Consider the following 20,663-nt stretch of genomic DNA (forward strand, 5'->3'; position numbering starts at 1 on the left):
TCAACCCCCGCCTTATTTTCGGCGATCTGAATGCTGATTGGCTGAGTTTGCACTCGTAGTAGAATAGGGTCTGGTCCCTCTGTCGGAGCGTGGCTCGCCCGGACTGTGTCAGGACGTCAGGAAGGTTTTTATGTGCATGCGATCTCCGCGATCGGGTATTAAATAAACGTTGTTTTGCATTGCCGATTGCCATAAAACTCATTATTCCGAGGAGATAAATTAATTGCGAGGGTAAGTGCAATAGGCAGGTTCATTTGGGAGAGCAGAAAAACAAAACAAAACGGCCTCAAGTGCAGCTGCTTGACGATCCTAGAAGGGCACGGAAAGGACCCAGATCCACTTCTCCAGTCGTAATGTTAGATCAGATAACCTGGGAGCGGAGTGTGTTGTGCTCGTGTATTGTTTAAATCTCATCGTGCTGGCGAAAGGATCTTTCCTAAGACGAGCTCGTCCTTAGCCTGACTCTTGTTAGCAGATTTTCCCAGGTCCCGAGAGCTCAACAATCACACGTTTGGTTGTATAAGTCAGTAGTGTTTGCATGCGGAAGTTACTAACGTAGGGCACGTTAACGTTCAGCTAGGAGACTGAGGGAAGTTTACCAGCTGCTGCCTACTTCTGGTTTACTCTTTAATCAGACTCACCCCAGAGCTTCGGGCAGAAGGAAAAGGGGAAAAGGACGCAGTGTTGGGGTTTGGTACTGAGGGTGTTTTAGCTTCCTATCAGCTACGATGCTGCCCGAGAAAGTTCCTGTGGAAGAGACGCTGCACGCGCCTGAGGAACTGAAGAAACAAGCGCACGTCTGCAGCTTCGGCAAATACACCGAGCTCTACAACAAATCAGTCGATACTCCAGAGGGTAACTATATGTTTTTATTGTTATTATTTATGTGCATGCAAAACCCAGGCATGCAATGCACGAAGGTAGAGTCCCTAAGCGTAACTGCCCCTGGTGTGCGTGTTTGCATGCATACATACAGACATACATACATGCATGCATGCATACATAAATACATACATGCATACATACATACATGCATGCATACATACATACATGCATACATAAATACGTGCATGTACAAAAAATACACACACATGCATGGACCCCAGATCCCCCACTATTCATGTGTTTGTTTCCTTCCCATTACTTAATTATTTACTATAATAAAAGGCTGATCGTACATCTGCCACCTTATGCATCCAGTGTGAGGTGTGCTGTCCTCGCAATAGCACCCAGGAGATATATTTTTTTAATCTTGTTATCAGAAGTACCATATTTTCTTTGTAAAACAGGCTTCTGTCTCTTTTTAGAGTTTTGGAGAGATGTGGCCAAAGATTTTTTCTGGAAGTCCAAACAGACGGGCAAGTTCCTAGACTACAACTTCGACGTGACCCATGGAGAAATTTACATCAAGTGCATGGAAGGAGCCACCACAAACATCTGCTACAACGTCCTGGACCGCAATGTTTATGAGAGGAAGCTGGGAGACAAAGTGGCTTTTTACTGGTCAGTCTATGTGATCTGTTTAAACCACAGTCTGTACAACCTAGTAGTGTCTACTGAGAATTTTGTAGATCTCGTTTGCTCATTCAGAATGCTGATAACCCGCACGTTAGATAAAAGATTAGAGGCCATTCTGATATGTGGTTTACTGAATCGGCTGGATTTGATTGTCCAATTTCCCATTCTCCTTTGTCGAACTTTAGCCAATTTATATAAAGTAATGCGTTACAGTTTGAAATGATGCAACAGGAAATCCTGTTGAACGAAATTCTTTCATGCCATACTAAAAATGCAGCCCATTTCCATTGTCCTTCTGCAGGACCTGTAGTTTATTTTATTTCTGTTCATTTTAACAAAACAAATTACACCATTTGTCTAAAATTGAGCATTTTCTCAAATGTTTACACCTTTTATTACTCTTCCCACATCGATTATCCCTACTATTGGCACCGATATTATTCTTTTTTTGTTGTTGTTGTTACTGGGATTGTTTTGCCTTTTGTTACCTAATAGGACATCTAGTAAAAAATTTTTTGATATCTGGGATTTTAACAGCAGAGACAGAATTTTGGTTGTTTTTCAAGAAGCAGTAAACAAAATACCAGCCAAATTCTTTCTATCTATCTATCTATCTATCTATCTATCTATCTATCTATCTATCTATCTATCTATCTATCTATCTATCCTAAATTAAAATAGGTTTTGAACAAATATTAAATAATATACTGTTTTTGCTCATTATAGTAAGTATTTTGAAGGTAATTATTTTTAAGAAACAGTTGAACGCATCATTGTGGTACAGAATCTCTCTTGAAGTGCCTAAACAGTTTTTTTAGCCTTTAAAGCCACAGATTCATTAACCAGTCACCGACTTATCACAGTTTTTATATGTCTTAATTTTCCAAAATGAATCCGGTTGTTATTATGAAACGCCACATTTTGGATATTCCAGTAAGGCTTATCTGTGTGGTGAAAGAACCGAATAAACCTGTTTTAAAATCTGCACAGTTTTGATAAAATACTGTAAATCACTGAAATGATCACTGAAGTTAAAGTAAATCTTTGAGTCCATTTGTTTACAGTTTTGTACCATATCTCTGTACTCTTAATACCTGGTTTAGTAAACTAGTATAAAGATGTATTTTTTTTTAAGTGGGATCAAAATATATATATAATAATAATATTGTATTTTATAATACATATATATATTATAAAAATATAAGTGTCTCTGGATATCGGCATCTGCTTCATGCTGTAAAGTTATCGTTTGCTGTTTTTGCAGCCACTATTTATGGAGCAGATGTTTTTTTTATTGTTGGTAAAATATCACAGTTGATTATAGCGTAATGTAAACAGAAGGTTTAATAATTCTACAAACGATAAATCTATATACGCAGATGCAGTAGTAAAATATAGAACAAATGTTTATAGTATATGCAAAATGTATTAATGTCCAAATATATGTTTTGGACGTATTAGTTGTAAATGGGTTGCTTTATTTGTTTATGAATTTTACTTAGGGAGGGAAATGAGCCTGGAGATGAGAAGATGGTGACCTACAAAGAGCTACTACACCAAGTGTGCAAGTTTGCCAACGTTCTTAAGTCACAAGGTGAACCAGCAGCCTTTTATTTAAATATTATTTTAAAAAAACATTTTTCATTATTATTATTATTGAAATTTGGATATTAGAAAAATGTCATGATTTGTTCTTGTCCTGAAGGAGTGAAGAAGGGTGATCGTGTTTCCATCTATATGCCTATGGTAATTGAACTGGTGGTGGCCATGTTGGCTTGTGCCCGAATCGGAGCTGTGCATTCGATTGTGGTATGTTCATCCTGTAGTTTCTTAAAAACAAAGGCACAATGCTGATTTCTGTTTACATTTATTAAAAATATTTAATTATTAGGTGTTCAGTTATTGCTTTTACTTTTATGTAGCTCATCAAAGGACAGGTTGCGGAAGCTCGTTTGGAGAGTTGTCAGGCTCAAACATTCACAGTTCTTAAAAAACGCACAAAAATGCTTATGATTTTCATAGAAAAGAAGTAGCTGCATGTTTCATCATGTTTTTCAGCATGTTTATGGTAAACAAGTTGACTGTTGAGATTTTTAGATCCGTTTTAATTCTGTTGCCTTTTAAAAATTGATGCTATTATGTTATTATATATAGTGTGTGTATATATATCTCAGCATGAAATCTGGGTATAGATATAAATTTAGATTTCTGGCTTGCAAATATATAACCCAATTTAATTTGTGATAGAAGGGTATCTGCAAGAGTGAAAGGGAAAGTTTATAGGACTGTGGTGAGACCCGCGATGTTGTATGGTTTAGAGACAGTGGCATTAAGTAAAAGACAGGAGGTGGAGCTGGAGGTAGCAGCTAACGTTTTTGAGAATTTTAATGGGAGTAACGAGGATGGACAGGATTAGAAATTAGTTTTTTAGAGGGACAGCACATGTAGGATGTTTGAAGGGAGGCACGATTGAGAGGGTTTGGACATGTGCAGAGGAGGGACTCGGTAGGAGAATGCTGAGGATGGAGCCACCAGGAAGGAGGAAAATAATAAAACCAAGAAGGAATTTATGAATGTGGTGAGAGGAGACGTGCAGGTAGTTTTCAGGTTTGAAAGAGGCAGATGTAGACTACAGAGTAGTATGGAGACAGATGATCTGCTGTAGTGACCCCTAACGAAAGCAGCCGAAGGAAGAAGAAGAAATAAATAACCCAAAAAAGTTGGGGTCTAAAATGGAAAATGTAAATAAAAACAGAGTGCAATGATTTGCAAATCTCATAAACCCATATTTTATTAACAATAGAAAAAACATAAAATCTTTAAAGTGAGGAAATGTATATCCCAGAGAGGCAGAGTCTCTCAGAAGTAAAGATGGCAGAGCTTCACCAACTGTGGAACAATTTCTAAATATTATTCCTCAGCATAAAATTGCAAAGCAGTTGAGTATCTCACTATTTACAGTTTTAAAGATTATGGAGAAATCTCTGTGTGCACAAAGAACAAGGGTGAAAATCTATATTGGATGCCTGTGATCTTTAGGCCCTCAGTCAGCACTGCATTTAAAACAGTCATGATTCTGTAATGGAAATCACTGCATGGGCTCATTAACACCTCCAGAAATCATTGTCTGTGAAAACAGTTTGCCATGTAATCCACAAATGCAAATCTATCATAAAAAAAAAGAAGGTATGCGTAAACATGATCCAGAAACATTGTTATCCTCTATGGTGTTTCTTGATAGCTATATGTGACGATGAACCAGAAATGCTGCTATTACGGTATCTTTGGGCCAAAGCTTATTCAAAATATAATGAGGCAAAGTGGAAAACTTTAGCTTTTGGAAACTATGGACAACATGTCCTTCAGACTAGAAGGATCATCTCGTTATCAGCGCTTAGTTCAAAAAGCTGTATTTCTGATGGTATGGGAGTGCATTAGTGCCTGTGGAATGTGCAGCTTGCACATTTGGGAAGGCTCCATTAATGCTGAATGGTATATACATATTTTAGAATAACACATACTTTAATCCAGAAACTTTCAGTCTTCAGAGAAGGCCTTGCATATCAGTGCAAGACAATACTAACTGTGTACTGCATCTATTACAACAGCATGACTTCGTAATAGAAGAGTCTGAGTGCTGAAATGGCCTGTTTGCAGTCTAGACCTTTCACTATTTGAAAACATTTGACACACGATTAAGCAAAAAATACAACAAAGGACACCCAGAACTGTTAAGCAGCTAAGAGCTTAAACAGCTTAGCTCACTTAAAACATTTAATTATTTTTGTTTGTTTGTTTTATTATGAATAAAATAACGATTTATGAGATTTGCAAATTATTACATTCTGTTTTTATTGACATTTTGCACAGCGTTCCAACTTTTTTTTTTGCAATTGGTGCTGTAGTATATCTGTAAACACAGACCACAAAATATAAAACAGTTAAAATTGTATTTAATTTCAGTAAAAAAAAAAAAGTTAGGTTTAACTATTTGTGTGCTGTGCATATTTAGGCTTTCTTGTATTTTTTATTAAAAATTTTTGCCATTTTAAATGATTATTCATTATTATTAAAAGAAATATATAAAGAAATCCATATAGGTAGTATAATGAAATGCTGCTTTAAGGACCTTATTTTGATTCTCCGAAGCACTGACTCAGCTTTATCACAGAGAAAAAATTTTTAGTATTCAAGATTATGTGGCTAGAGGTTACAGATTTTTTGGAAAGACATTATTGCTCTGGAATGGTTAGTTTGTTTTAGTCAGTGTATCTGATGCAAGTGAAGTTCCACAGGGCATGTTGTTCAAGAGTTGTAAGTGAAATTTATATATTTTCGTTACAAAAGCCCCATAAATCTTTTCAACTTCTTGTTAAAAACGGATAGATTTTTCTGTTTTGGGAGAACTTTCAACATGCACCCTGCATTTAGTAACATTTTAAATAGGATGTGTATTAATTTTCTCATGCATGTGTGTCATGCTCTAGTTTGCAGGCTTTTCATCTGAATCGCTCAGTGAAAGAATAATGGATTCTCAGTGTTGTCTGCTGATTACATCTGGTAAGAATGGATTAATTTTAAACTTCAATCTGGTTATCATTTACTAATGAAATTCACCAAGTCAAAAGCAGCTGTGACATTTACTCACTGATAGGAAGTTAAACATTAAAAATGAAATACATTTTAAAGCTGTGTACCACCAGATTCTGACAGTGTACAATCATATAGATTTATTTGTCTTTCTGTAAATTGGCAATAGGTATTATTGTCCAACAGGTTTACGATTATAAAAAAATATATCAATAAATAAACTGTTGTTTTTCGATCCATTCTAAACATGACTAGTATTCTTTGATTGCTACATGGGTTTTTATATAACTATATAATAAACTATATAATTATATGATAAACTTGTAGCTAGTTATATTTTTCACACACACAGTCATGTGCAAAATGAAAGTACACCCTCTGCTTCTTGCATATCAGAACATCATAAAAATCATCTTGTCCTTATCAGGTCTAAGAATTACAAATACAACCTCAGATTAACAGCAACAGGGGACATATTACACTGTGTCATTATTTACTATTACAAAAATCAAGCCAAAATGGAAAAAAACGTATGGAAACACCAAGTACACATTATGATTTAGTAGCTGACAGAACCAGCTTTAGCAGCAATATCTTGATGTAATTGTGTTTTGTATGAATTTCAGTCTCTTACGTGATTTTGCTCAGTCTTCTTTACAACATGGTTTTAGTTATTTGACTTTTGCAGGCATTTGTTTATTCACGCTCTCAAAATACTGCCACAACATTTCAATAGGGTTGAGGTCTGAACTTGGTCATTGCAACACTTTAAATGGTTTTTTTTTTTCCATCCAGTCTGGTATAGATTTGCTTGTGTGCTTTTGGTTTAGCTTTAGCTGTGTGAGCGATGGCTTTACATTTGACTCTAGAATTCATTTGTATTCAGAGGCCAATTTAATGGCTGCATGTTGCCTAGATCTTGTGGCTACAAAACAAGCCTGAATCATCACCCCTTCACCAGTGTGCTCGACCATAGCCATGAGGTGTGTGTTCTGTTATGCTGTGTTTTGTTTTTTTGTTTTGTTTTTCCAAATGTGGCACTATGCATTATGGCCAGAGATATCTTATTTGGTCTTATCTCTCCACAAGATATTGTTACAGAAATCCTGTGGTTTGTTCAGACGCAACTTTGCTAATTTAATCCACGCTGCTATCTTCCTTTTAGAGAGAATGGGTTTTCTCCTGGCAAGCCATCCAAAAAGATTTTTATTTACTTTCTTACTTTTATTTTTAAATTGTGCTGTTTTGAGCTTTAACATCTACCATGCTCACTGAGGCCTGTAAGGTCTTTTAAGTAGTTCTTGGTATTTTTGCAATTTTTCAGAATTTCGGTCTTTGAGTGAATTTGCTGTAGAGTCTACTGGGAAGATTGGTAATTTTCTTGAATGTTTTCCACTTGCGAATAATCCAAACTTACAAAAAACCACTGTAGACTTAAAATAGTTTGAAAATGGGCTTATAACCCCTCCCAGATTGATGGTCAGATTTAAGCATTTAGAATATGTGATTTAATTTTGCATAATATTTAAATGATACACGCATGATTTAAATTTGCACACATTGAAAACAAGCATTTGAATGAAGTAAATCATGTTTGAAAACAGAGAAGTTACTGTTGTAGCAGACAAATGCTATAAAAATAGAGTATGGAATAGAGAAACGCTGCATGCTAACAGGCCTGATTGAAAAAAAAGAAAAAGGATAAACGTGCATTGGTGTAAAAATGCATAATCATTTGCTGTAAAAACACAACAGCGACCAAATATTTACTGTTTATTGCTGCTGTTATTTGCTGCTTTTAAATTGTTTGTTCACATCGGTTTTTATGGGTTTTTTTTAATCCACCACTATGTATCTAACAAGGTGATTGAGCAACCTGATGCTAACGAGTCACGACCGAACAGATCCAGTGTGACTGTCCCGAAGTTACATTCATATAAATTTTAATATCAAATGCTCCCATTACTTTTTCCTGCTTTTTCAAGTGGCTGTGTGATCCTACCGTCACGCTAACTCATAACTTGAGCAGCCCAACTAATCGATAACAGCATTCGTTAACAAATTTCATTATCGATTTCATTGATTAGTTGTTGCAGCCCCAGTTAAAACCTCTATAGAGGTGGTCACACTTGCTAATGTCAGATTAAACTATTACCTTGCTGATACAGGGTATAGTGTACTTAGATTTTTGCACATGGATCTTCCATTTTGGATGGATTTTTGTTCTATAAATCATGAACGGTGTAATGTGTCAAGTTTTGAAGACTGTATTTAACTTATTTTAAGCCCTGCTAAGGACCAGATGATTTTTACGTCCTTAAGTTTTTTTGGGGGTTTTTCTCCGGTAGGTTTAGCCACATAATATTTCTGAACTTTGTCCTGAACATCTGAAGCAACACTAGATCATAAAACTCCCCCAGAGGCTTCTTTTGTTATATTGTATTACTGTATATAATTGTCTAATAAAATGTCAACTTTAATCTAGTGGTACATAAAACTGTCAATTATATACTACTGTTCAAGGAGTTTGATTGCATAATTTTATTCCTTAAAGTCCAAGCACCAACATAAAATGTAGATAATCCTTTTATATTTTTTTTTATGTTACTCTCTCAGATGGCTTTTACAGAGGGGATAAGCTTATAAATCTTAAGGTTATTGCTGAGGAAGCGCTGCAAAAATGTCGAGCCAAGTAAGCTATACATAAAGCACACCAAATTTAAAAGAGTCAAATATTTAGCTCACTGTCTTAAATACAGTGTGTGTGTGTGTGTGTGTGTGTGTGTGTGTGTGTGTGTGTGTGTGTGTGTGTGTGTGTGTGTGTGTGTGTGTGTGTGTGTGTGTCAGGTCTTTTCCTGTAGATCGTTGCATTGTACTGAAACACTTATCAAAGGAGGAACCAGAGGCCTCGTCACCAGGCTCCATGTCGCCCCCAGCAAAGCGCTTATGCCCTGACCTGCAGGTGAACTCTAACTCTAGCTTTTGTCTATTAACCAATTTGTGTTCATTGCAATTTTATTCCTAAAATGTTGTCCCAGTATGTGTTTATTTATTTATTAATTTGTCCAAATACTGTCATGATTCGTGCTTAGTTTTTTTTGTTGAGTTTGCATCTGAACATCTAAAGCCTGTTTATTTATGTTTTATGTTTGTTACCATTTGATATTGTTTTTGTATATGTATGTTATTTATTGGTTGATCTTAAAACCTATTCCGAATATATTGGATGCTTGCTTCTGATATTCGATCTTCATCAATCTATAATGTATATAAGCACATTATTTTTTAATTAATAGTATTTATGAATTATTAGTGTAATTCACCCTAAAATTTAAATGATAAAAAATGTCTTAACTTGTAATAGTCTAAGATTTGTTTTATGTCCATTTTTATGATACAAAATAATTTCCAAGTGATTATTATTATTAATATTATTTTTGCCTTGATCAATTTCCCTGCATAATGTTCTGCATTTCAGGATGGACCACAGCACATATAGTTGCAATAATAACCGTTGGTGCTGTTGTGTTCAGTTTATCCCTAATTGTTGTAATCTACTGAGTACTGCTATAACAAATGTATTTAAAATGAAGGTTATTAATGAAATGTACACATGATTGAGTATGTAGGCACACATTTGGAAATGCACCGGAGCCTGTAAAATGTAAAAAAAAAAATGCAACAGTCAATCAATGAACAAGATTTTAACAGAAAGAATCCCTGACAGCATCTCTTTAATTATTCCAGTGTTTTTCGTCTCTAAAACTTTGGTAATATCAGATATAATTGTGTGTTCCAGCAGTACGGAGTTAAATGTCTTCACCTACAGTGCAGTGTTGCCATATTTATTCAAATAAATTACTTTCACTTCCTCCCCCACCCTTTTAGCAGAAGAAGCAGAAAGAAAAAGTAAGGAAGGTTCGTCCGATCCCCAAGGTATTTCAAAGCCCTCCCTCTGTTTAACTCATTTTTTTCTTTCTTTAACACTTGTTTGTCCCCATTCCCTGGAGACCATAACGTTCAAGACCTGCATCAGTGTTCACACTCTAACACAGTGTGTCTGTGTAAATGCACCTGCTCATACACATTTACACACATTTCAGACTTGGTACACTTTTCCTACATTAAATAGATAGCTGTAAAATACAAATTTCTGACGACACTTTAAATAGAATAACAGTATTTATTGAGTACCAATTCTGAAACCTGATGATCACATGGTCTGGAAAGCAATCCTGTCTCTCAAAAACGAGCTTTCAGTTGCAGTTTTCTTACTGGAATACTTTGTGTCCCAGACATGAGACACATGTTAGTCACTATTGTTTTGTGTGCGTACGCCTTTATGCTCATAGCAATTCTTTGCTGGGTTTTTCAGCCTTGGAGACAGGTAAAATGGCTGGAAGCAGCAAGCTGGTTTTGAAATTTAACTCATCAAACATTATTACATGTATGAGTGCTAAATGTCCGTGTAAGTACCAGTAGCTCTATTTATCTGGTGCTATTTCACAAGCAGTTAAATAGCTAACGACTATCATTTTAGTCATGCCTTTGTGGTGGTGTAGTGTAGTTGAGTGTGTAGGTCCCCCGGCATCCCCCATGGTTCTTGAATGCAAGGTCAGGGATATGAAAGAGGCTGGAGGCAGCTATTAAAGCAATATATAGAATAATATATAGAATATTAAATGGCTATGACATAGTAAAAGTGTCTAGACAGATACCATATAGTTTGAGCATATATTTTAACCTGATCAGATCTTAATACATTTTTTACCCATTTTTACATTTATGGCATTTGGCAGATGTCCTTGTCTACAGCGACTTACATTTATCTCATTCTAAAAAAAAATGAGCAGCTAAGGACCTTGCTCAGGGGCCAAGGAGTGGCTTGGTGGGGCTGGGATTTGAGCTCATGTCCTTCTGACTTTTCCAAAGTTGACTGCTTTGAACACTAAGCTACTACCTCCCCCTGGAGGATTAGTTTTTCTGTAGCCTTACTCTTTAATATGGGAGTTAAACAACTCTTGGATCAAAGTATAAGGGGAAATGGGTCTGGAAACACAGTAGTTACCACAGAACGATTAACATCTGGATAGAAAATTGCTAAAGCTTGCTACTTATTCCTTTGCCTGCTGTCTCATGTGATAGATTGTGCTCTATTTATTAAGCTAACATGCAATTTAGTTCCATTTTATTAAATATTATGTACTTTCTATGGTTCTGTGTTTCCGGCTCTCAGCCCCTGACGTGCATGCTGGAACTGATCCAACCACCCTGATGCTTCTGCTTGTGTTTCTAAAGTCCTGCTAAGTGTAGTAGTTCTTAAATAGTGTGTCACTAATTTTACTTGGAATTTTCTCTTTTCTTGATTTATGAAATGTTTGTTCATATATTCCACATTGCATGTAGTTGAGTAGAGTTATGTGGGCCTGGTATGAGAATGATTTGTGCTGGTCATCCTTGGAGCGGAACACCTAGACCAGCATTTCAAAGCATATTCAATCAGAGAAATTCACCGAACAACATAACTAATCATGCGTTTCTCTGTTTCATGGATTTTGGTTGGCTCAGGTGCCCTGGAACCCAGAAGTGGATGTATGCTGGCACACTCTGATGGATGAAGCATCGGATGAGTGTGAGCCAGTGTGGTGTGACTCTGAGGACCCTCTCTTTATCCTTTACACCAGCGGTTCCACTGGCAAACCAAAGGTATGCTGTGAACAATCCTTATATTGGTCCTGAATGTTTAGTATTGAACATAATCTCACAGGTTTTTTCATCTTGTTGTCTCAGGGAGTTGCATTCTGGTCTCTTGTCTTTGCTTATTAGTGGCCTATCTATAAATCTACATAAAGATTTCTGTCACAGTGACAAAAGTGATGTATAAATGAAATTCAAATTAAGTGTTTTTCCCCCTTTTTCCAGGGTGTGCTGCACACTGTCAGTGGCTACATGCTTTACACTGCCCTAACATTTAAGATGGTGTTTGACTACCATGCTGATGATATTTACTGGTGCACAGCAGACATAGGCTGGATTACAGGTCACTCCTACATCACCTACGGTCCATTGGCTAATGGGGCCACCAGTGTCCTGGTGAGGGGAAAAGCTAAACAAACTGTATATTTCATAAGAAATTTGGAATATTTGGTGCAGTTAAGACCTGCTTTGTTTTATTTAGGAAAAGAAAATCGAACTGCTATTTACCAGCCTAATTTCACTGATTGGCAAGAAAAACCTAATTGACCTACATTTTTATTTATATGCGTGAATGATTTTCAGAACATTTCATTCAGCTTTTTTAATCTTTGCTGATAGTTTGAAGGCCTGCCCACTTATCCTGATGTTAGCAGAATGTGGGAGATCGTGGATAAATACAACGTCTCCAAGTTTTACACAGCACCCACAGCCATCAGACTCCTCATGAAGTACGGCAGCGAGCCAGTCCACAAGTAAGTCTTTTGTTACAGCGAAATTCTTGTTTTTTTACACCTCACATACTCTAATAATGCTTAGAATATTTGAATCTGTTTGCTTAGGCAAGCTGCTAAAAAGTCACATGTAAAAATTAGCATGTTCAGCACACTGGAAACTGCCATTGTATCAAGGCGGGGAAATACAGACTCAAAAGGCTGCTGTGGGGTAATATTAGTGTCTGTGTTTTCTGCACATTTGTCATTTGGCTGTTTTCTTATTTTTTTTTTTTTTTTTATAGGGGGATATTGAATGAAAAGCACAGATTTTGCGATGTGCAGTGTGGGGATGTGTGGTTGATATAATTGAAATCAGCATCAAATGCAATTGCACCACTTAAACACCAGAGGTCTCAATCTACCCACTTTTCTTTCTTTCTTTCGGCTTCTCCCGTTAGGGGTCGCCACAGCGGATCATCCGCATGTTTGATTTGGCACATGTTTTTACGCTGGATGCCCTTCCTAACGCAACCCTCCCCATGTATCCGGGCTTGGGACCGGCACTAAGGCTTGTGCAACCCTAATGGCTGGGGTTGGTTCCCTGACCTCAATCTACCCACCTATGAAATATATAGAGAGCATAGTGGTGGCCTGATGGCTCTGAATCACAATGACTGACACACATTAAACTGTTATATGACCACATTTGAACTGTTATTAAAGCACTGCTATAATCCAAAAGCTCAAGAAAGATTTCCCAGAATGCCTTAGTTATGGTGAACCTGTATTACATTTTGTTTTACAGTATTAAACATTTTTGTAACCATTTATTTATTTATTTTTTATTCAGACAAAACGCACATTGCTTTTTGTTAATAATTCGGAAATTATTTATGGATAGAAAATAAAAATGTAAAATGAAATTCATATCTACATCCTAGATTTGAGCATGTAACAATTATTATTTGATTAGACTTGATTAGAGTCTAAGTAGAAAAAATGATGTCTCTCTCTCTCATATGCAAATGTATACAGTGGAACCTCGATACTCGTGACCTTGACAATCGCGACCTCGATAGTTCGCGACTTTTCTTTTGGATCCGTACCAAGAGTAAAATCCGATAGTTCACGAGAATGTTTGAAAAACTATTTTATTATAGTATTATACATTCAAAGTAGTAAAAGAAACTTTTATGACAAGTAATTTACAATTTTTGTTAAGTTTACAGTACAGTACATGTACATTTACAGCCAAATTTACACACACACACACACACACACACACACACACACACACACACACACACAGAGCATTTATTTTGGTTAGAGTTACATTTGACTGTATTCACAGCACTAATGATTATATCATTGAAAGATCATCCTAAGGATATTAAGTGTGTGATCCAAGCTGTGGACTGCAACAGTAAGTGTGTGTGTGTGTGTGTGTGTGTGTGTGTGTGTGTGTGTGTGTGTTTTCAGGTATAAGCGGAGCTCTTTGAAAATCTTGGGTACAGTGGGGGAACCTATTAATCCTGAAGCTTGGCTGTGGTACTACACTGTAGTTGGGGAAAAGAGATGCCCCATTGTGGACACCTTCTGGCAGACTGAGACAGTAGGCAGATACTTTTTTTATGAACAGGAATTAAGTACATTCATAGTCATTTTGAATCAGATTTAGGGGGAAAAAATTTATTTAGCAAAATCCTAATTGCTTTTAAGAGCTCGACTACAGAAGATTGAAAATACTGAATGCGAAAGAGCAAATTGTATTGTTTAAACGTTATTCTTTAGCATTTTATTTACATGTCAGATGTACTTTCATCAAACTGCTAATATTATTTAGCATTTATTTAGATGGTCTAAGAGATGGTCAACTAAGAGCTTGTAAATATGACAGTCCTTGTTTTTTGTTACTTGTTTATTACATTACAGTGTATAGTACTAGTATTAGTTACAGATCTAATATCTTCCTTTACTCAATTCAAATTACCCTCATTCTTTAATTAATAATTCATTAAATAATTACATTAAATCCATAATGTAAATTATCAAAAACGTGTTTATTCAGTCTGTGATCACTACATTTTGTAGAGTAAAAAGTACACATTTTAAAGAGTAAAATAATGAATGTGTTGTAATGATAAGGATGATGTTTTTAAGTTTGTACCAACACATCTGATTACAAACTGGTGTCCCAGTTTCTGTAGCTGATTCTGTTAGTCATTTTGGGTTTGATTGAACTTATATTGGATCATGGCCTGCTTATGGTTTCATTTAGACAATGCTTAGACACTGGACCTTACAAGTTGGCACTAGACTTAATTCAGTATTAACTCCATGTTTGTTTACACTCTAAATGTTTGTTCTTTTTAGGGAGGACATGTGTTAACACCTCTTCCAGCAGCCACTCCGCTCAAACCAGGATCTGCAGTGAGTGTTTCTAGCTTCTGTCATAGTCATCTAATACTAATGGGTCTAAAAAAAAATGTAAAAAAAAAAAAGAATAATAATTAATTGTTTTATTAATCAATGTTAACTTTACATCTCGTGATTTTGGTTAAGACATATTTTTTTGTCTCTAGACGTTTCCTTTTTTTGGGGTTGTTCCTGCCATACTGAATGAGTCAGGAGAGGAACTAGAGGGACCAAATGAAGGTTACCTGGTGAGAATAATGAATGTTTTATCATGTGTACTCCTTCACAACAACTGATTGTAATTGTATGTAGATCAAATTTACATTCAACTGCTATTCCTGCTTATTTTTGATAAGAATGTTCACAGGAACTGTAGACAGCTGACATGAATTATTTTTAGAAAACGTGAATACTTGCTCAACAATAGTTTTTTTTCCAAAAGTGCACAACTGATTTGTTATTATGTTACAGACTGTATATCAGTGTTTTAAGTATAGGAAAGGCAAAGGAAAAAAAAAATTGAGCTACAGGCATTTCTGCAGGACACTTCACTGTTCAGTCCCATTACTCAAAGTTAACAACATCTGCAAAAAAAGTGCTTCTTGCAACGCAAAGCACACACCATGTTTGGTTTACTTGCTTTCTTGTTGCAATTGACTCACACTAGAATTGACATGAAACGTATTTTGAAAAATATGTGTGTATGTAATGTCTTTTCATCCTGCTAACCTGCCAGGACTACTGGATAAGAAATTGCATAGCAATAGTAATGTATTCTTATTACGAATGATTCAAAATGCTAATCTGTGGTTTATTTATTTATTTTTAAATCTAATAATATTAAATGACCTTCTTATTTATGTTCTGGTGCCCTTTACCTTTCTGCAGATTGTGTTGTTCCACCAAAACCTTTTTTTTTTTTTAACGAATTAGCCCAGTAGTGTATTACTGATGTGCAATCCAAGGTGATATTAATATTGTAATAAGGCATGTTATAATGCTAAACTAACAATCTATGCCAGTTTACAAATATATTTTCTTCTCTTTAGGTATTTAAACAGCCCTGGCCTGGGATGATGAGGACCGTGTACAGGAACCACCAGCGATTTGAGACTACCTACTTTAAAAAATTTCCTGGCTACTATGTAACTGGAGATGGTAATTTGTACATTAGCATTTGTCTAGAACCACATGGGTGGTTGATTGAGTTTTACAGTGTCCAACAATACAATACTACTAGTTTTTCTGGTGGTTCCATGACATTCTGAGTGTGCATGGCTCCCTGAACCATTTAAGCTATTATTTGTCGCTTACTCTATGGCCTATTACTTCCAATAATAAGTATAAAGGAATTAGTGAATTCAACATTAGTCCTACACTTGCTCCTGTGTACATTTTTAACTTTCAGGTGCAAATATGTTGCTTAATTTTTCCTTTTTTTCTTTTTTTTCCCCCTCCATTTCTCATTGTTTTTAGGTTGCCGCAGGGATAAAGATGGGTACTACTGGATCACAGGCAGGATTGATGACATGCTGAATGTTTCTGGTAAGTGACGATAAGGACCACATTTCCTTTGCTGCCCTCAATATTTAGTTTTCTAGTGTTTAATAATAGTTTAAGAATTATATGAAATTTTCCACAGGTCATTTGCTAAGCACTTCAGAGGTGGAATCTGCACTGGTGGAGCACGAGGCAGTTGCTGAGGCAGCTGTAGTAGGAACACCACACCCTGTTAAAGGAGAAAGCCTATACTGCTTTGTTACTCTCAATGATGGCATCAACTATACTGCCACCCTGGAGGCTGAGCTCAAGAAGCTGGGTATGTTTTTGTGCTTGCGTGTATGATCTCAGTATAGGTCTGTATTTTAGTAGAATTTTTACAGCCAAAAGACCCTTTAATGCATATTCTGGTTTCCTGCTTGACCCCCTTTTTTTGCAAATGTAAAATAACTGGCTGACCTCGTTGAGGGATTAATAATTAGTTGATCAGGCAGCATTTTGGAACCACTGTCATGTATTATGGAATAGATTATTGGAAGCAAAAACCTTTTTTATGACATTTAAATAGTGTGTTCCTGGCAAAACCCTGGCCCCAGATGAATTCTTTCAAAGTTGTTTTAAATGTCATATTTTGGTGATGCTTTCTGACTAAACGTATATTAGCTTGTGTTGGTTTGGATATCGATGGGCAAGTCTTAACTTCCTGGCCTTGTAAAACTCTGCAGAAGCTGTACTGCCATCAGTTTTCACAAGAGATTAACTTTAATTAATTTTATTTGTATAGTTCTTTTAACAAAAGACATTGTCAGGAAGTTTTATAACAAGGTGACACGAGGAAGAAACCTTGAGAGAAACCAAACTCAAAATGGTGCTCATCCTCTTCTAGGTGATACTGGGTATTGTGGAAATAAATAATTTCTGTACCAAAACTGATTCGTATAAAATCGAGCATTGCTAAGTGTGTTTAAAGAAATATTAGCCTTGTTTGAGTGTTAAAAGCTTAAAGTCTGATTATTGTACTGAAGTTCAAATCCCATGGTCACTGATCGAGATTGGAGTGTAAACTGTTCTCAGCAGTTGCTCTCTTAAGGCTATTCAAGGTCTACATCTTTAGTGGTGAGAGTGTGGTACCATCCACAATAAAAACGCTGATCTTTAGCCTACAAGGTCCAAACCTAGAAATAGGCCCCTGACCAATGTATGATTGTGAATTAAGCAGGGTTTTGAGGATATGGTAACTCAAATTATTACTCTTTGGAACAGTGGCGAGCAGAAAATATTGCACAAAATATCAAACCTTGAGCTGTATGTGTTGTAGCAGCGGAAGACTCTATCGCAGGGGTGTCAAACTCAATTGCACAGGGGGCCAAAACTCAAAGCACACTTTAGGTCGCAGGCCGAACAGGACAAACATTTATTGAACAAACTAAAACTTAATGTTTTTTTTAACATAAATATGAATAAAAACAGACAGGAATATTATTCCAGAATAAATCAACTTAAACTTTAAATAACTTAAAATATTTTGCTCATCATAAAAATATATCCTGCAAAATTATACAAGTTAGAAATATGAACATGCAGCTCTTCAGAAACTCTTCCTCGGGAAATAACCGGCTGATGTGACTGATTTCTCCTCTGTTTTCACACCAGCTTCACTTTGTGATTTTGCTCTGGTGAAAAACGTCTTCTGTAATGTCAGATTCTTCTTGAACTCTTCTACTTTCTGTATCTTCTGCTCTGCATTCAGGTTTTTCAGCTTCTCATGTTTTGTCTCTTGTCATTTGTCTTTGATTCAATTCCTTAATGACAGCCACATTCGCTCCACTAATAAGACACACGTGTTTACCGCCAGTGTCAGTAAACATCTACTCAGAATCCCATCGGTTTTGAAAGGCTCTGTTTTCAGAATCCATCTTTCTCTTCACCACTGTGAGGCGCTGTTTCACAATAACTTTACAATAGGGTTAAATACATCAACAGAAGCTCGACTTGATTGACGCTGGAATGTTCCCAGGTGGTCTAGCGTTCGGTTAGGCAGCTGAAGCGCTGCATTATGGGATCTGTAGTTTGTGTTATCAGTGCTTCATATCGCCGGGACATTAATAACAATAATAATAGATCTTTATAAAATCATCTCACGTGCCAGATGTAATTGTACATCGGGCCAGATGTACAAGTCTGGCACATGTGCTCTATGGGTTCCACTCCTGTCAGCTAAGAATAGGAACCTGAGGCAATCACAGATTTAAAGTGTATGGCTACAACGCTGACCTTTCAGTTAGCATCTGAATACTAACAGAATACTTAATTTTTTTGAACTCAAGTAAAGGCCCATGTTACTGATAATAATATAGAAGCAGCTTAGAAATGATTCGGTATCTTTAAGAAAAAAAAAAAAGAGTTCTGACCAGGGCACAGTTTTTTGTTTTGTTTTGTTTTTGAACCATTAAAGTAAAAGCTATTGAAAAGTGGAGCAAACTTTATTTTTGTTTAGGAAATTTGATACCCCTTAATTATTGTTCCTGCCAGTTTTTTCAATTTATAAGTCGTTTGAAGACACTGATGTAACCAACTTTTTAATGTTTAGTGGAATTGACATTGTATGACCCTTTTTGTGTTTTGAAAAAACAGTGAGGGAGAAGATTGGTGCTATAGCTACGCCTGACTACATACAGAATGCTCCTGGGCTTCCCAAAACCAGATCAGGTACCAGAAAAATCCTTTAGGCTGCATGTGTGTCTTAAATTTGGATAATTTCTGTTTTAGTTCTTAAAAGCTGACTTTCTCCGTAAAATCCACAGGTAAAATAATGCGGCGTTTGCTACGGAAGATTGCATCTAACCAGAAGGATTTAGGAGACGTGTCTACTTTAGCAGACAGTACAGTTATTGATCAGCTGTTTGAGCATCGTTGCTGTACTACTGTCTGAACATTAGGAGACTCCATTAAAACTTTCACTTCAGGGCAGATAGGTTACATGAATGTATAGCAATCTTAATGGAAGGTAACCAGAGATAATGATGTATGAAATATACTGCAATTTTTCAAACTCTATGAACCGAAAAGAGAATTTTTACTGGACTCGTTTGTATATTAGTTTTTTTGTTTGTTTTTTTTTTTTGTTTTTTTTGTGATAACCATTTTCCCTCTTTTGATTTTATTTGCCAGTTAAATGTCTGATTACACTTTTTTCCCAAATACTTCAGGCACATATTATAATTAAGTACTTTTTGTATTTAATGTACTCGATCATAGCTTGTTTTTATATGCCAGAAATTATTTTCATGTGCCAATGTTGAACTGATGTGTGATCCCAAGAAGATTCTGAATTTCATGTTGTATCAGGTGGTTTTACAATTAGAGCCAACAGTCTCTTTTTATGTAAGACTAATGTACCAAATGTTAATATCATACCTCTAACTTTAGCTGTTATCAGAATTTAACAATCCTGACACTTAGTGTATCTTTACTTGAGGTTATAATCATTACCATTAGGTACTAAAATCCCCTATACCGCATTAAAACTGTATCAATATTTGCAGTGATCTAAATGTTCTACCATAATCTTTTAATTTTGTGTCTAAAAGTTGTAGGACCTGATTCTCATTAAACTGGATCGTTAATATTTCATATCAAAATGCTGATTCAGTAATCTTTAAGAACTTGATCATTTATTAGTGTTTGTTGCTGGAATGGCGGTCTCTATAAACCATTCGGCATTTCTGTAAATGCTTTTTTCCCGCCTACATGAGGAAACTGTTGTCATATCAGAGTAGTATCTTGGATATGATGCCAATTTGTAAATTTGCCAGAAAGTTAAATACACACCAGGTGTAGACAGTGAGGTTATGAGGTGCTTTGGATATACTGTCAAATACCTCAAACTCGATCCACATTTTCAAGCTTAACCTGAAATTATTACATTTTTAAATGAAAGCAGGTTTTGGTAATTGTTTTGCTACATTTCTTCTTATCTTTATTTAGCTCAGGATTAGTTATTGTGACTAGTTTTAAGAATGCTATTCCACAGAGGGTCCGATATTTGCTGTGTCTCATACCAGGAAAAAAATATTTAATGTTCTTTTATCTGGTGGTTGTCTATATTCACCCTTTCTATGCTCGGCATTATGTTGTAATCAACATATTTGGGCAGTTAAACCAGTGTGAGTGAAATAAAATACAGATTGAGTAACATTTTTGTCTGTTTTCTTCTACCTGTCTTGGTTC

The 20,663-nt window shown here is 35.9% G+C and overlaps 1 protein-coding gene across 3 annotated transcripts; it reads left to right on the forward strand.

Annotated features, from left to right (window-relative positions):
• The first annotated feature begins 56 nt into the window (after window positions 1–56).
• Window positions 57–20,630, forward strand: acss2 (acyl-CoA synthetase short chain family member 2). Of its 3 annotated transcripts, none has more exons than XM_046869630.1 (19): window positions 57–855; window positions 1,308–1,503; window positions 3,021–3,112; window positions 3,224–3,327; window positions 6,006–6,078; window positions 8,725–8,800; window positions 8,956–9,070; window positions 9,997–10,044; window positions 11,677–11,814; window positions 12,031–12,201; window positions 12,424–12,557; window positions 13,998–14,130; window positions 14,892–14,948; window positions 15,101–15,181; window positions 15,983–16,091; window positions 16,410–16,478; window positions 16,576–16,752; window positions 19,068–19,142; window positions 19,238–20,630. In XM_046869630.1, the coding sequence occupies exons 1-19, from the start codon at window positions 729–731 to the stop codon at window positions 19,363–19,365; spliced, it is 2,103 nt and encodes a 700-aa protein (XP_046725586.1). In that variant the 5' UTR covers window positions 57–728; the 3' UTR covers window positions 19,366–20,630. The 3 variants fall into 3 exon arrangements, with proteins under 3 accessions (XP_046725586.1, XP_046725588.1, XP_046725589.1); XM_046869632.1 differs by having other exon boundaries at window positions 10,000–10,044; XM_046869633.1 differs by lacking the exon at window positions 9,997–10,044.
• Window positions 20,631–20,663: the final 33 nt, after the last annotated feature.

The sequence above is a fragment of the Silurus meridionalis genome, chromosome 16, assembly GCF_014805685.1.
Source record: "Silurus meridionalis isolate SWU-2019-XX chromosome 16, ASM1480568v1, whole genome shotgun sequence".
Classification (NCBI taxonomy): Eukaryota; Metazoa; Chordata; class Actinopteri; order Siluriformes; family Siluridae; genus Silurus; species Silurus meridionalis.